The 15,849-nt window shown below is 39.4% G+C and overlaps 1 protein-coding gene across 2 annotated transcripts in view; it reads right to left on the bottom strand.

The window, feature by feature from the left end:
* The window catches only part of LOC117399568 (collectin-12-like), a 101,744-nt gene that overhangs the window by 15,780 nt on the left and 70,115 nt on the right, over positions 1 to 15,849 (bottom strand). For both annotated transcript variants that reach the window (XM_033998844.3, XM_059022537.1), the window contains 3 exons: positions 3,593 to 3,691; positions 2,440 to 3,486; positions 293 to 769 (listed from right to left, as the gene is read on the bottom strand). In XM_033998844.3, the coding sequence (XP_033854735.2) occupies positions 293 to 769; positions 2,440 to 3,486; positions 3,593 to 3,691 (1,623 nt within the window). The remainder of the gene's footprint in view (positions 1 to 292; positions 770 to 2,439; positions 3,487 to 3,592; positions 3,692 to 15,849) is intronic.

Raw genomic sequence — 15,849 nt, 5'->3', positions numbered from 1 at the left:
CATCTGGATTTACAGTATAATGTATTAGACTTACTTATAAATATCAATTGATACACATTAGCACTGATTTTTTTAGTCTAGATACATAAACTTAGTCTAGCAGAGCAGCGGTTTGACAAGTGACTTTTTCAGCGTTTGTATTTGTTAGCACAAGGTAGCAACCGTTGATGACAACTTAAAATCTACCTTCAGTCACAACTTCTCATGTTTTTTTATAATAGCACCCACAGTGCAGTCACCTGGCACAACAGGAATACTATGTATAAACCGATACCATAAATAAAATACTTGCCATTGGGTTTTGCTGATGATGTAGGGACTTCGCTTTGTAAAGCCTCTGGTCTTCCTGGACTTTCTAAGAATGCTGGAGGGCCTGGGGGCCCAGCTGGTCCAGGGGGTCCTATAAGCCCTCTGGGTCCAGCTGGTCCTGGTATTCCCATCTCCCCTCGCACCCCCTGAGGGCCCTGTGGTCCCGGAAGGCCAGCCAATCCGGTATCCCCAGAGATTCCTGGTAGTCCTGGTTCTCCCTTCTGCCCTGGCAAGCCTGGTCTCCCAGACGAGCCCCTGGAGCCCTTAGAACCGGGGTTTCCTCTAGAGCCGGTTGAACCCATATTTCCTGGGGGTCCTGATGGCCCAGAAGACCCCTTATCTCCTCTGTTCCCAGGTACTCCTGGCTCTCCCTTATCCCCTCTGTCTCCTTTTAATCCTGTCTGTCCAACAGGGCCCTGAGGCCCTTTGTCACCCCTAGGGCCCCTTGGACCTGGAGGGCCTGGAAAAGAAAAATCAAAGTAATCAGTGTTCATTACGTTTAAATGTACATTTAGTACCAATTGCAATGATAAAAACACACAGAACAAAAGTGAGCTAATCCCCAAATTTAGTATGGATCTGATTATATTTTCTTTGTCTACGGAAAATGACAGTGAGAGTGGAGGTGGGGGGGGGGGGGGGGGGGGGGGGGTCTGAGCTCCCCCTCTCCTGCTTCAGCACAGCTGGACTCACTGGAAGGCAAAGCAGATGGGCCTGCTTCGTCCTGCAGCAGAGACTTCAGCTGTCAGTCAGGGTATTGTGCACAATACTCATTAAGTGTTCTCCTCTTGCACCCCATTTTCAAATCAAACTAATTCCTGTCACCATACACCTATAGCAAAAGCTTACCTACAGCTTAACCCGTTAATTTCAAAGTAGGCGCTTTGAATGACAGGCGCTGTAGCTGCCAAATGAAAGTGCACAGTTGATGCAGGTCTTGATGATTGACACTCATTTAAATGAATGACAGCATTGTAGCGCTGCTTCAGTCAACGAGATCTGTCATAACAGGGTGAAATGACAGTGACAGTGAAACTACAGTTCTAACGGACCACTGAGATGACTGACAGCAACCACTAGCCATTCAGAGTGAAATGGAGACGGGACAGACAGCAAGCTAAAAACTACACAAACTAGACATGATTTCTAAATGATTATTTTTGGTAAGAAAATAAAAAATAACGAGTGGTTTTACCAACGTTTATACTATATACATTTATTTCAGTCAATTTATTGGGAATTCAACGTTTAACAAGCTTTACCAATTAATATAGAAAAGTAGCAAGCCTACCTATAACACTCAATATCAAGAAATTCAGTGTGGAGAAAATAAACTTAAAGAACAGTTATCAGATACTAGACAAACGGTTCTACAAGACTTATCATCTAAACATTTGTCAAATTTTATAGATGTTTCTTTTTAGTTCTAATCAATTAAATCCAGCAGACAGGTGTTTTATAAAAACATTTAATTAACCTTGTAATCATGTAACATTATATATATATATATATATATATATATATATATATATATATATATATATATATATATATATAATCAAGTATAAGCAGTTACAATGGGCAGGAATTTACTTCATTTGATTTTATAATTGCTTTGAATGCTTTATTAAATAATAATAATAACATTTAAAATACACAAAGGACTATACTTATATGAATAACAAGTTAATATGGCACTTTGAATCACTGGACTAACTTAATACCCAATAAAATCCCTTACAATGTTACAATAAGTGATTAAAAGCCCTAGAATTATATTACTTGGGTATATTCTAGTTTGATAAAATTAGAGGGGTTCATTAAAGACTCGATTAAACGCTTTGCAATTATGCCCTCAAGTATTAACATGGCAGCTGAATTATGCATCAGTCAATCTCAATAGTATTTATTTCTTCTGGAAATGTACAGTATACTGTCATTGTAATACTTACGGTGTGAACTCGGTTAAGAATACATTAATTTACAAATTTGTCTTGTAAGCAAGCAAATCAACAAGATTGTAAGTCAGCAAGCCAACAACAATTGTTTTCTAGGTTTGTTTAGTGCCTTCAACTACCAAATAACCAGCAACAACTAATTATTTGGAATTGTAAACCAAACTAAACTTACCTTGCAGAATGGTGAAGTTTCTAATCAGCTGCGAGTGCTTGGTGTCCACAAGCTTCAATTCGTTCATTACCATGGACAGGTTGGCCACTTCGATGTCCAGCCTGGACCTCAAGGCATCCTGCTGCATCCTAAGGGCTGTAGTGTCCACACGGATATCCACTAGAGTGTTGTTGAGGTTCAGGAGGTTGTCCGCGTGATTGCTCAGAGTCATGGTGCAAGAAGTCCTCACATCATTGAGGCTGGTGGTGAGCACCCTGAGGTGCTGGGCGGTGTAGCTGATGTTGCCGATGATGCTGTCAATGCCTCTCTCTGCGAGGTCCATACGCAGCTCGAACTGGTCAAACTTGTCCGCTGTCCTGTTGTCATGGTCCCTCTGGTGATCCAGGAGCTCCCGCAGGCTCTGGTCGCGGGTATCTGCTGTAGCCGACATGTTGTACATCTGCCCATTTAGGGTGTTCAGCTGAGTGGTCATGTCATTCAAAGTGTCATTGTTGGATTTGGCAAAGACGGAGTTGTTGGAAGACAGTACCTGCAGGGCCTGCACCTTCTCCTTCAACCAGTCAGTGTCCTTCCTTGCTTGGACCACAGTCTGCTGGAGGCTCTGGAAGTCATTCTTTATCTTCTGGATGGCCTGGCTGGTGTCATCCACAGACTTCTGCAGTGCACTGATGAGAGTCCTCTGCTGTGCCTGGGTCAGGTTCAGGCTGTTAATGTTCACCACCACCGTGCTCTGAGTCTGAACCTGGTTCTGCAGGCCTGTCTGCATCCGATTGGTATCTTCCTGCAGACTGGTGATGTAGCCGCTATAGGTGAGCAAAGTGCGGTTTACATTTTTAATCATATTGGAGTTGCTGTCGAGCAGACCTTGTAGGGAGCTGTGGCTGGACTGCATGGACTGCCCGGCGTCTTGTAGCTTATCCAGAACATCTTTGTTCTTTGTGGCCTTGTCAGCAATGTCCCTGAGCTGCTGCTGTAGAGCCTGAATCTCGGATTTGAACCCTGACAACTCGTTGTTGGTGTTCTCAGATTTTTCCCCTGTCTGGTCATCTGTGGGGCCAAAAATGGGGGAAAAACATAATTCTAGCATATATGAAATAAATACTACCGATATATCATGCCGTTGTAAATATTTTAAGATGATTCTGTCAATTACCCAGCTTCTTCAAGTCACTCTCCACAGCTGTGAGCTTCTCTGAGTAAGACTTGTGTGAAAATTCCATGCCTTCTGTCACAATGTCCATTTTCTGCACCACTAGAAGATCAAGAGAGAGATACTGCAGTACACAATACAAAACAATACAAACATGACTGACCTTGGTGATACTTAATGGATCTCCTCCTAGAGGCTGATGAGTTAATCATTTTGACATACAGAATTTACCTTTCGATTAGAGAGCTTGCTCTTTATTTGTATGGTAAGAGGCTTGTCTTTGAAGCGTATGATTTGTAGTTCGCGTCTAGCGCATACCAATTTATTACAATAACCAGAGCATATAGAAGTGAAAATAATAATTTCTCATGTGTTGGCAAACACCCGGGGAGGTTTATTTTTAAATATCCTCACAATTTTACTGTTACTGCTTCTTGTGTTCTATGTATTATTATTATTTTTTATCTCCTCGCTACTTTTTTTATTATTTGTATTCACATGTGCCAAGTTATTAGTCAACTGGGGGAAGACATTTATGGAGGGAGATTCTACAACATTACAACAGCAATAATCTCACATTAAGATAGCCCCGCTTATACTATACATCTTCAAGCCCTGTCGAAAAAGAAAGTTTTTAAAGAGTAAGAGGAATACAAAGGGTGTGTATACACGTCAGAACACATGGCAAAGCCAACTGTATACATTTTTAAAACTGCAGTGTTGTGTGTAGAGTAGGTGTGCTTGTAAAACTATAATTTTGTTCACAGCGATCACAGCACATTCTCCTAGAGGGAAGTCATCAACCTACAAGGCTTAAGGTTATTGTCTTTAAAAAAGCTTCTGTCAGAATATCCAATAAACATTCAAAGGCTGATGTGTCTTGCTAAATCATTAATTACTGTTAAAGTACACTTTTTGAACTGTACAGTATATTTATTTTCTTGAAGATTAAAATATTTTTTTCCTTCATATTTCTTGTTTAGTTTATCTGATTTCCTTTGTTTTTATAAATAAGTGATGTTGCTGCAATTCAATTTGAGAACTCTCTAGTTTAAATGAATTATATATAAAATAAATAAATGGTTGTGAAATGTACTAACTGTTTACATATGTTTCACTGTGCACTAGGGGTCAATGACACTGGTCTACATTTTTACAGTGTCATTCCATGATAAAAAACATTCCATGATAAAAAACACAGCCAAGTGTGACAGGGCGAGGAAGCCTTGCTGTTAAAGTATTGTTTTTATTTGATGGTATTTAAAACAAAAGTATTATTTATTTATTTTAGAATGGGTACCCACCCGCCCCTGTGCAATTTATTATTTTGTATTTGTTTTGTATTATTATTATTATTATTTATTTATTTATTTATTTATTTATTTATGTGTATTTATTTAAATATATATGACGGTGAGAAGCCGTAGTTTGTTTTGGATCTATTTGGCAGCGTGGATGGGAAGCCCCATCCACATTAAAAACCTCGTGCAGAAAGCGACCATCTCCAGAGTTAATTAATTGTTTAATTGTTGCTAATCGGGTCACCTGCATAAAAGTCTGCAACTTTCGGTGTTCTGGGTGGGTGTTCGGAAGTGGAGAACGAGAGCGGAGGAGACAAGAGAGAAAACGAAACTAAAATATAAATAGGAACAGTGACAGCAACTGCAACTGCCCTGCCTGACCTATTGTTTATGTTTAGTGTTTGTGAATATTTTGTTTAAACTTGTATTTTGCTCTGTGAGCAAGTGTTTCTGTTTGTTAAAAGTGTTTATTTTATTTTTGTTGTTTATTGAAAATAAGCGGCGCTGCAGTGTCTTTTGCACCGCAGCGCTTTCTTTGTTTTTGTCCATGCATTCTGGCCTGACGTCACCACTACAGCCATCCTGTCACACCAAGTACAACAAAGCACTGAACAATCACAGTGAAATCATAGCACAGGCAAGCATGGTATATGATAGTCATGTAGAGTAAACCATAGTAAAGGACATGGTTAAAGGGGTAAAGCAAGGTAAATATAAGCATGGTCAAAGCATAGTAAACTACAAAAGTGCTGTGCAAATTTACTGTAGTATACTTTTATAAGGTTTAGGAAAGCAGCATTGAAAATTGCCACTCTTTTATACTGCCACTTGTATTGAAACAGTGTCTTATAAATCAATTATTTTCAAATAAAAACACATTTGTTATTCCATTTGGAATGTCTCAAAGTTTCCAATGATTTAAATATGTAATGTGAAAATGAATACACTTTGGATAGTCAGCAACTACAGTAATTCCTCTGAAATGCGCATTAAAAAACATTAGAAAGTTTGGCTGAATTCCACTAATAACGTGTAAACTGACTTTTATCATTTAAATGTCCTTTTTATGAACAAATGCAATATATTCTTAATGGTAAGAAATGTTTACATAATAACATGCCATCTTCTAGAAAAGGATAGGTACTGTATGTGTTTAACATCCTTAGAACTTTGAGACTCCTGACATTTGTAAAATGTCAGTATATAATTTAATAAAATAAAATAAGTGGACTTAAAACTTTATTATTTTTGGTGTTAAAAAGTCATTCAAAGATTTTACCATTGGAGGCTATTTAATACTGTAGACCCAGAAACCACTAGTATTTCCTCAAATCTTGTCATCAACCAGGTTATCTGGTTTGGAATAGATATTAGCATCTGAACCAAAGTATTGGCTGGGTGTTTCAATTTTGTATTTGTGCTTGTGTTTTTTTTTTTTTTTTTTTTTTTATTTATCTTTTTTATCATTGTCATCACTGTAAAATGCAATACACCAGAAGGCAATTTTAAAATGATTGAGGTCAGGAGTCCTAGTTTCTATAGTCCTATAGTCCAGGGCCAGCCTTTACATATATAAGAACGCAAAGCAGACTTAGTGCCGTCTTTTCGTATCACATGACCAATATGGTTACGTCGCTCAGTACTCCCATTCTCCCACAAGTGCGAAAGGTAAATAGAAAGGTGAATGCTCTGCTAGGCAAGACGGCAGTGGATCAATATTAAATGGTAATATTGAATGGTAATTATTTCACGTGAATGGTAATTATTCAGTCTTGCTTGTAATGCTAATGTTCAGTCTTTACTGGTAATGGTTAGGGACTGGAGAATAATAATGACAATGATAATAATAACGAGTAAACAATGGAATAATTTAACGATCGTGTTTATGAACAAAGACGGTATTCGTGCAGGTTAAACAAATACGTATAAATGAGAAGAAACGTGTGTAATGTAAAATATATGAATGTTTATTGTAAATGGAATGAATGTTAAATAATATTTTATTTTTGTATAAAATGATTCCAGGTGTAACCGGTTATTGAATAATTAATCCTGTTAGGAGTAGGCGTGGCTGGGGATTATTTAATGCCATGTCTTTCCTTAGGAGAGAGCAGAAGTATTGGGTGGTCAGTCGTGAGCGTGTCTTGTGAATGTCATACATTGTATGTACAACCTGTTAGTCATTTGCAATCTGAGTGAAGTATCCGTTACGAAAATACTTATTTATACCTGTGAACACTAGCAAGTGGCTGTTTCCTGCGTTCTAAATACCTCAGTGTTCTTGAGAGAATAATGTGATTGTGGGTGGGGTTAAGCTCGGACCGTCACCCCATTACACACCATAACATCAAAATAGTCAATAATATATATGGTTCTTTTTAATAGGTACCATAAAATTGCTACTGTGTTGCACTGAAAAAATATATATTAATAAGAAACATCTGCTACAAATCAAGGATTACTGTTTATCCCGGTAGCTCTTCCATTCTAAGTGCAGGTTATCATTCTATAAAAAAAAAAAAAAAAAAAAAAACAGCAATTCGTCACATTTTAGGCCTGCTTTTCAGTCACATATGTGAACGCGCAAAGGCGCCTTAAACCGCAAATGTGAATGGGGTTGCAGACCTAAATATGCGGCAGCCCTGGGCAGCACAGTAGTGTGAACAGGGTCTTTGTCACACATGCCCGCATACCTGTACTTCTGCTTGCAAAAAGACACCTCCTTCTCAAAACCACAAATGCTTGTATAACATAGTAACAAACAGAATGACAAAAGCTAATCTCTAAATGCAGAGCTATAACTATGTTTTAGTACACTGTACACAAAACTAAAGCCTGGGCTGCCATTCCCCCAATGGACCTTGAACACATACTGAAGGAATGTCCTACACTTGGGAGTAGAAACAAGATTGAAAAACATCTGGTGGCGCCAAATTATTCCCCTTTTAGGAGAAGTTAACTGTAGTGGGAAAAGTAGTGCACGGTGTATGCATGATATTGTAAAGCATAGTAAAACAAACATTGCAAACCATGATAAACAACAGAGTATAAGTATGGGAAAATACTATACAACAATAACATGGTAAACTTAAAGATCATTGGGCAACATGCAATATACAATCAACCAGAATGATTGCATCATAATATGTATTGTTTTATGAAGTGTGTATATTCATCTGTCAATTTATCTCTTCATCATACAGGTATGGCATTGTTCAGTGCCAGGTGTAATGGTAATTATTTTGAGATGTATAGAGCAGGGATGAGACCACTGGAACTCACTAGGCCAGATTTTAAATAGATGCTGAATATGAAGGCCAAAACCCTTCTTTTTTTCATTGACCAAAATAAAAACTAAAAGCATTTAATTGACATGATTGAATTACAGGGGTGCTTGTGTGTATCCCCCATGCGACTGCCAGTACAGTTTTGTGTTCAAGTTCAATTTGTATGTTGAGTATGTTTTTTAAGATGATTACATCTCCCTATTGCATTTTTTTTTTTTAATTAAATTTAACTGGGCTATTGCCAAGCATGCAATATGTAAAGTGACTTATACAAAATGTAGTTCCTGTACCTCCTGCACACATGGAGAGGTTATAGCTAGTATTTTTTATTGGCTAAGGGACCAACAAAAAACAAAGTAGATGCATCTATCTAAAAAGCTTTTTTTTTTTAACCATAACAAAACTATCTACGGTATATTCTTAAAGCGAGGGCTATCTTCTTTTTATATTGATTTGGACACGTTAATTATTATGTCTATCTTTTTTTTAAAAAGCATACAATGCTTAAAGAAAGAAATCTTTAAAAAATACCCTTAGCTCTTTAGCCACAACTTTCTTTCAGACTTTGCAATTATACTTTTGCATAGTATAATTCCTTATTTCTTTCTTCCATATCCTTTAAAGTGGTTGACAGCAAAAACAAAACAACCCACATGTTTCCAATTGTACAAAAGAACACAGAAGAGGGCTGACTGTGTTCCAGGACTAACAAAACCCACAAGAGAAGGTTGCTATTTCAGACTGCTTTGCTCTATCAGCATTCACCATGATGAATGCTCAGGAAATTGTTATTTTATACTGTGTCATTATAGGTGCCTTAAACTGATACTTTGCCTTTACATGGATGTGTCAGAAAGTGTGTGTGCGTGTCTGTAAAGGTGCCTGCTAACGGTGCATTAACCTCCAGTAAGAATTTAGGCACCTGTGTCCTAACACTTTGTGAAAGCTAGTATACAGAGAATGCAAAAACAGCAAACAGTTCTATATCCAAGTACTCATCAATCACTAATGACAAAGAAAAGTAACTGATATACTGAAAACTCACCGTTGTATTATATCCCTCGCTCTAAATTGTATTAATACTTGTACCGCGATTCTTGAAATGTATTTTTGTTTACGACTGTAAGTCGCCCTGCATAAGGGCGTCTGCTAAGAAATAAATAATAATAATAATATCCCATTTCACAGTCTGATCAGAGCCTCTGTAGAAAGGCCTGCCCCTACAGCAATGCTGCTAGGAGACAGCAACGCAAGGAGAGAGAGTGACTTCCATAGCAGTGGGCTTTAGGGAGCTCTACCCATACACACAGTGCCAGGTTTGTCCTTACTTATGAGGTGCTGTTTGGGACATAATTCAGCCACTGATATTCACATACACTATATGCTGAAATGCATACACTATATTCTGAGACACATACACTCTATACTGAGACGCATATACGCTATACTGAAATGCATACACTGTATACTGAAATACATACACTATATATTGAAATTGCATACACTACATACTGAAATGCATACACTATTATTATTATTATTTATTTCTTAGCAGACACCCTTATCCAGGGCGACTTACAATTGTTACAAGATATCACATTATGAAATTGCCACTCTTTTTATACTGCCACTTGTATGTATACGCTCTATACTGAAATGCACACTATATACTGAGACACATACACTACATACTGAGACACACGTTGTATACTGAGACGCATACACTATATACTGAGATTACTTGCTCATACACTTTATGCTGAGATCGGTCATCAGGCATCCGAGTTGTATTCTCCACCCACATTTTAGAAAATTGCTTGCATAAAGAAAAAAGAGGTCTTGGCAGAGGAGCACCCCAGGCCATCGCGCATCGGCTTAAGGATTACACCATGGGCTGGCTGAACCCGGATGCGACCACCAAAGCCAGGCTGGTGGAGGTGATCATGGTCGAGCGGTTCCTGGAGTGCTTAGCTCTGGGATTGCGTATATGGCTACAACGACAGGCACCCGCCACTCTGGATCAGGCAGTCAGATTGGCGGGGCAGTACCAGGCAGCAGAATCAACGCAAGCTAAGCTGCCTGGAAAGAGTGCAACTCCAGTATCACCCCCTCTACTGGCCCCAGGGAGGGCGAAGGGACTGGGGGGGAGGGGTAGTCAGGTTTCTGGATGGGGGGTGATGACGGGCGCTCCCTGCCCAGGAACCGGGGCAGGGTGGGGTTACCCACGGGCTGCTGCGGTGTCAGACCGGGGTCTCACGCAGCCATCTTACCGCCAAGCCTCTTTGATGGCTCCAGTATTCCAACCTCTTACTGAAGCTTCAGAGTGAGAAACTAGTCCATTGAGATGTTGGACGTGCAGGGAGGTGAGCCACATCGCTCGGGATTGCCCCGCTATGGAATTCAAAGATTGGTTGGCTGCAGTTCAAAGACTGGTTGGCTGCTCTGACAGACCCATCATCCCTATTGGCTAAGAAAGAGGAAGTAATTGGAGAGATCTTCCCCTTTCACAACCTGGAGTGGTATTGCCATAACTTTAAACCCTTTAAAACTATATGGGAATGCCGGACCGCTAAGAATGAGGGCTGACAATGGATGGAGTCCGAGAAGATTCAGGTGGGGGCGATTGGTGAAGAATCTGGGGGGGAGGACGCGGAGCTAGCGCAGGAGTATGGCTTGGCTGCCTCCGCTCAGGACCGACCCGATCCCGAGCTGGAAGCCATGGGAGCTGATTTTTTAGCTCGCTCCCGTGACTTCCGGCTCGAGCAAGGGCTTGATGACGTGCTGGGCAGACTCTTTGACCAAGCAGCTGTGGTTAGTGGTTAAATAACTAAGATGGTAGTAAATGATCTTTTTTACTTACATCCATGATCATTGTCTTGCAACAATTCACAATACTATATTATTATTATTATTATTATTATTATTATTATTATTATTATTATTATTATTATTATTATTATTATTATTATGATTTCCATTACACGAGAGTAGATGTTAAAACTTCATGCTGATTTGAACTCGGCTCTCGCCAAGATAAGCACCAACTAAGACGTAGCTTTACAGTAAACTAATGTGATCCATATGTGTCTCCATCCATTTACGTTTCCTTCCATATGATGATGTAGATATCCTTCTGTCTGGTGTTAATGGCTGAAGTGTAATGCTGGCTCCAGGGATCAGCTTATTTTGCCTCCCTGGCGCATCAGCACTAATAATAATAATAATAATAATAATAATAATAATAATAATAATAATAATAATAATAATAATAATATTGAAAATAGGATGCAATGAAGTTTAGAAAGATTAATCAAACAATACAAAAAAAAATAATAAGGCTGGAGTTTAAGAAAAATAAATAATAGTTAATTTACCCAAGTACGTAACAGATCTTACAGAAATCTTTTTTTTTTGTGCCATTAAGCTCCCTGACGTTACTTTATTTCCTAATTCACCTCAAATGGTGTAGTATTACAACAATCTCCTTAGTTATTTTATACATTGACTGCTGAGCTGGTAAATCTACACATTTACCGTTTAATCTATAGATTTACCGATTGTACACGCCGTAACACACACACACACACATATATATATATATATATATATATATATATATATATATATATATATATATATATATATATATATATATATATATACACAGTACTGTGCAAAAGTTTTAGGCAGGTGTGAAAAAATGCTGTAAAGTAAGAATGCTTTCAAAAATAGACATGTTAATAGTTTATATTTATCAATTAACAAAATACAAAGTGAGTGAACAGGAGAAAAATCTACATCAAATCAATATTTGGTGTGACCACCCTTTGCCTTCAAAACAGCATCAATTCTTCTAGGTACACTTGCACACAGTTTTTAAAGGAACTCGGCAGGTAGGTTGACCCAAACATCTTGGGAGAACTAACCACAGTTCTTCTGTGGATTTAGGCAGCCTCAGTTGCTTCTCTCTCTTCATGTAATCCCAGACAGACTCGATGATGTTGAGATCAGGGCTCTGTGGGGGCCATACCATCACTTCCAGGACTCCTTGTTCTTCTTTACGCTGAAGATAGTTCTTAATGACTTTCGCTGTATGTTTGGGGTCGTTGTCATGCTGCAGAATAAATTTGGGGCCAATCAGATGCCTCCCTGATGGTATTGCATGATGGATAAGTATCTGCCTGTACTTCTCAGCATTGAGGAGACCATTAATTCTGACCAAATCCCCAACTCCATTTGCAGAAATGCAGCCCCAAAATTGCAAGGAACCTCCACCATGCTTCACTGTTGCCTGCAGACACTCATTCGTGTACCGCTCTCCAGCCCTTCGGCGAACAAACTGCCTTCTGCTACAGCCAAATATTTCACATTTTGACTCATCAGTCCAGAGCACCTGCTGCCATTTTTCTGCACCCCAGTTCCTGTGTTTTCGTGCATAGTTGAGTCGCTTGGCCTTGTTTCCACGTCGGAGGTATGGCTTTTTGGCCGCAAGTCTTCCATGAAGGCCACTTCTGACCAGACTTCTCCGGACAGTAGATGGGTGTACCAGGGTCCCACTGTTTTCTGCCAATTCTGAGCTGATGGCACTGACTGCTGGACATCTTCCGATTGCGAAGGGAAGTAAGCATGATGTGTCTTTCATCTGCTGCAGTAAGTTTCCTTGGCCGACCACTGCGTCTACGGTCCTCAACGTTGCCCGTTTCTTTGTGCTTCTTCAAAAGAGCTTGGACAGCACATCTGGAAACCCCTGTCTGCCTTGAAATTTCTGCCTGGGAGAAACCTTGCTGATGCAGTATAAATACCTTGTGTCTTGTTGCTGTGCTCAGTCTTGCCATGGTGTATGACTTTTGACAGTAAACTGTCTTCAGCAACCTCACCTTGTTAGCTGAGTTTGGCTGTTCCTTACCCAGTTTTATTCCTCCTACACAGCTGTTTCTGTTTCAGTTAATGATTGTGTTTCAACCTACATATTGAATTGATGATCATTAGCACCTGTATGGTATAATTGTTTAATCATACACCTGACTATATGCCTACAAAATCCCTGACTTTGTGCAAGTGTACCTAGAAGAATTGATGCTGTTTTGAAGGCAAAGGGTGGTCACACCAAATATGGATTTGATTTAGATTTTTCTTCTATTCACTCACTTTGCATTTAGTTAATTGATAAATATAATCTATTAACATGTCCATTTTTGAAAGCATTCTTACTTTACAGCATTTTTTCACACCTGCCTAAAACTTCTGCACAGTACTGTATATATATATATATATATATAAATATATATATATATTAGGGATGCGGACCGGACCAGGTTCCGTGAGTGGTACCATCCAAATCTATGGAAGACCCGTACAGGTCCGGTACACCTTAAGGAAGTCCAGTACAGAGAGTGGACCGGTATGTGGCCGGTCCATCACACAAACACTGGGCCAGCAAACTTTTGTTCTCTCAGTTTTAAAAAGACTGGAACTAGTGCAATGAAGGAAACACTGCATACTGCAATAAAACACTGCATACTCCTAAGACTTAAAGCATTAACTTTATAAAAAGCGCTACAGTAAAAAAAAAAAAAAAACACAATACCTACAAAGCCAAATCCCACAGAGGCTTTAATGAGAAGTTATGACAATATACAACACAACAAACAACATGTGGATTTCATATATTGTCATGAAATAAACCAGAGCCTGTGAACATGTCATGTGATCTTTTAAATTCTCTTTCCCATGCAACATGGGACAGTGTTTACCCTCAAGCAATTATCTTTTTAAATTATACAAAATTTGTTCTCTATCAAGAAAATGAACAGGATAAAATAACATTAAAAATAGCAGAACATTAAAACATCAGTAAACAGAAAGCCATAGACTAAGATATTGTCAGCTGTGTAATTTGTTTCTCACTGTAAATACACCTAATATCAATCAAACCCTTTGTGTGTGATAATGGGTAACAGGTAGACACACTGCAAGTTTGACATTTCTAGGAGACCCACTGCCTGAAATGCACAGGGGATGCCAATTAATACAGCCATAGATGAAGATATTGTCAGCTGTCTAATTTGGTATCCCCTGTGTTTCTCACTGTCAATACCAATCTTGTGTGTGTACTGTATATAAAATAAATATATAAACAAATATCTGTAAACAATAACATTATATGTAAAACATTATGCATTTTTAATATCATTTACATGACTCGTGTTTATTCCAGGCTACTTTGAAATCGGCACAATCATTTATAAACAGGTAGGTTGCATAGTTAATACATTAACTCATGCCATCCTGTCGGAAAAGTTATTAAATGATTGGGAAATGCAGCCGACAACTGCTGCTTGTAGACATCACTCATATTTTACCTCAGACACAAGCAAAAGAAAAATTAGACGTGCCTGTTGGACAATCTCATTTTACGGATGCGCAATGTGCCAGGGGATACAGATTTCTGAGGAGGTACTGAATTGGTTACAACACCGGCAGTGTCACAGCCACATGAAGCGTGTTTTAAGACTGATAAACAGAGTCCTGAGCCATTAATCAGCTTTGGGAGCCTGATCTGGGATTTACTTCAGTAGAGAAAAACCACTTAACCACTTGAGTGGGGGCGTGGTCTGTGACAAGATCAAATGAGCGTCCCAGCAGGTAGTATCGTAAAGAGTGAGTAGCCCGCTTAATGGCCAAACACTCCTTTTCGACTACGGAGTAGTTACGCTCCCGAGGTAGCATCTTTTTGCTGAGATACAGTATCAGGTGTTCTACTCCATCTACCTTTTGAGACAAGACAGCACACAAACCCACGTCCAACGCATTGGTGTGAAGGATGAATCTCTTGGTGAAATCCGGTGTGATAAGAGTGGGGGCCTGGCAAAGTCTACGCTTAATAGTATCAAACGCCCACTGACACTCAGCTGACCATTTAATTAAATTTGGAGCACTCTTCTTAGTGAGGTCAACTAAAGGGTTAACCACTATGGCATACTCGGGGATAAAGCGGCGGTAATAACCGACTAATCCCAGTAGTGACCTCACCTAAGTCTTGGTTTTGGGGATCGCTGCGTCAACCAAAGATTGGATTTTGGTGACCACGGGTCTCACCCTTCCATTCCCCATTAAAAATCTCAAATATCAAGTTCCTGTTTTGGCAAACGTGCACTTTCTCAAGTCAGATGTCAGCCGGGCTACCCTTAAAGACTGAAGGACGGCTGCAATCCTAGCCAAATGCTCTCGCCAGTTAGAGCTGTAAATGACCACGTCATCAATATACACTGCTGCATATTCATGATGTGGGCGTAAAACCTGGTCCATCAGTCTCTGAAAGGCAGCGGGCGGACCATGTAGCCCAAACGGCATGGTTTTAAAGTGAAACAGCCCTTCTGGTGTTGAAAATGCAGTTTTCTCTCTAGAACTGCGGGTTAAGGGGATCTGCCAGTATCCCTTTGTCAGGTCCAGAGTGGAAATAAACCTTGCCTTTCCCAGTCTATCTAAAAGTTTATCGAACCGAGGCATAGGGTATGCATCGAACTTGGCAATAGCGTTTACCTATCTGAAATCCACACAGAAGCAGTTGGTGCCGTCTTTCTTGGCCACTATGACAATAGGACGGCACCACTCGCTCCTGGAAGGTTCAATCACCCCAAGCTCGAGCATGTCCCATACCTCTTTGCGAACG

This window comes from Acipenser ruthenus, chromosome 4, assembly GCF_902713425.1.
Source record: "Acipenser ruthenus chromosome 4, fAciRut3.2 maternal haplotype, whole genome shotgun sequence".
NCBI lineage: Eukaryota > Metazoa > Chordata > Actinopteri > Acipenseriformes > Acipenseridae > Acipenser > Acipenser ruthenus.
This window is presented reverse-complemented; position numbering and strand designations above follow the sequence as displayed.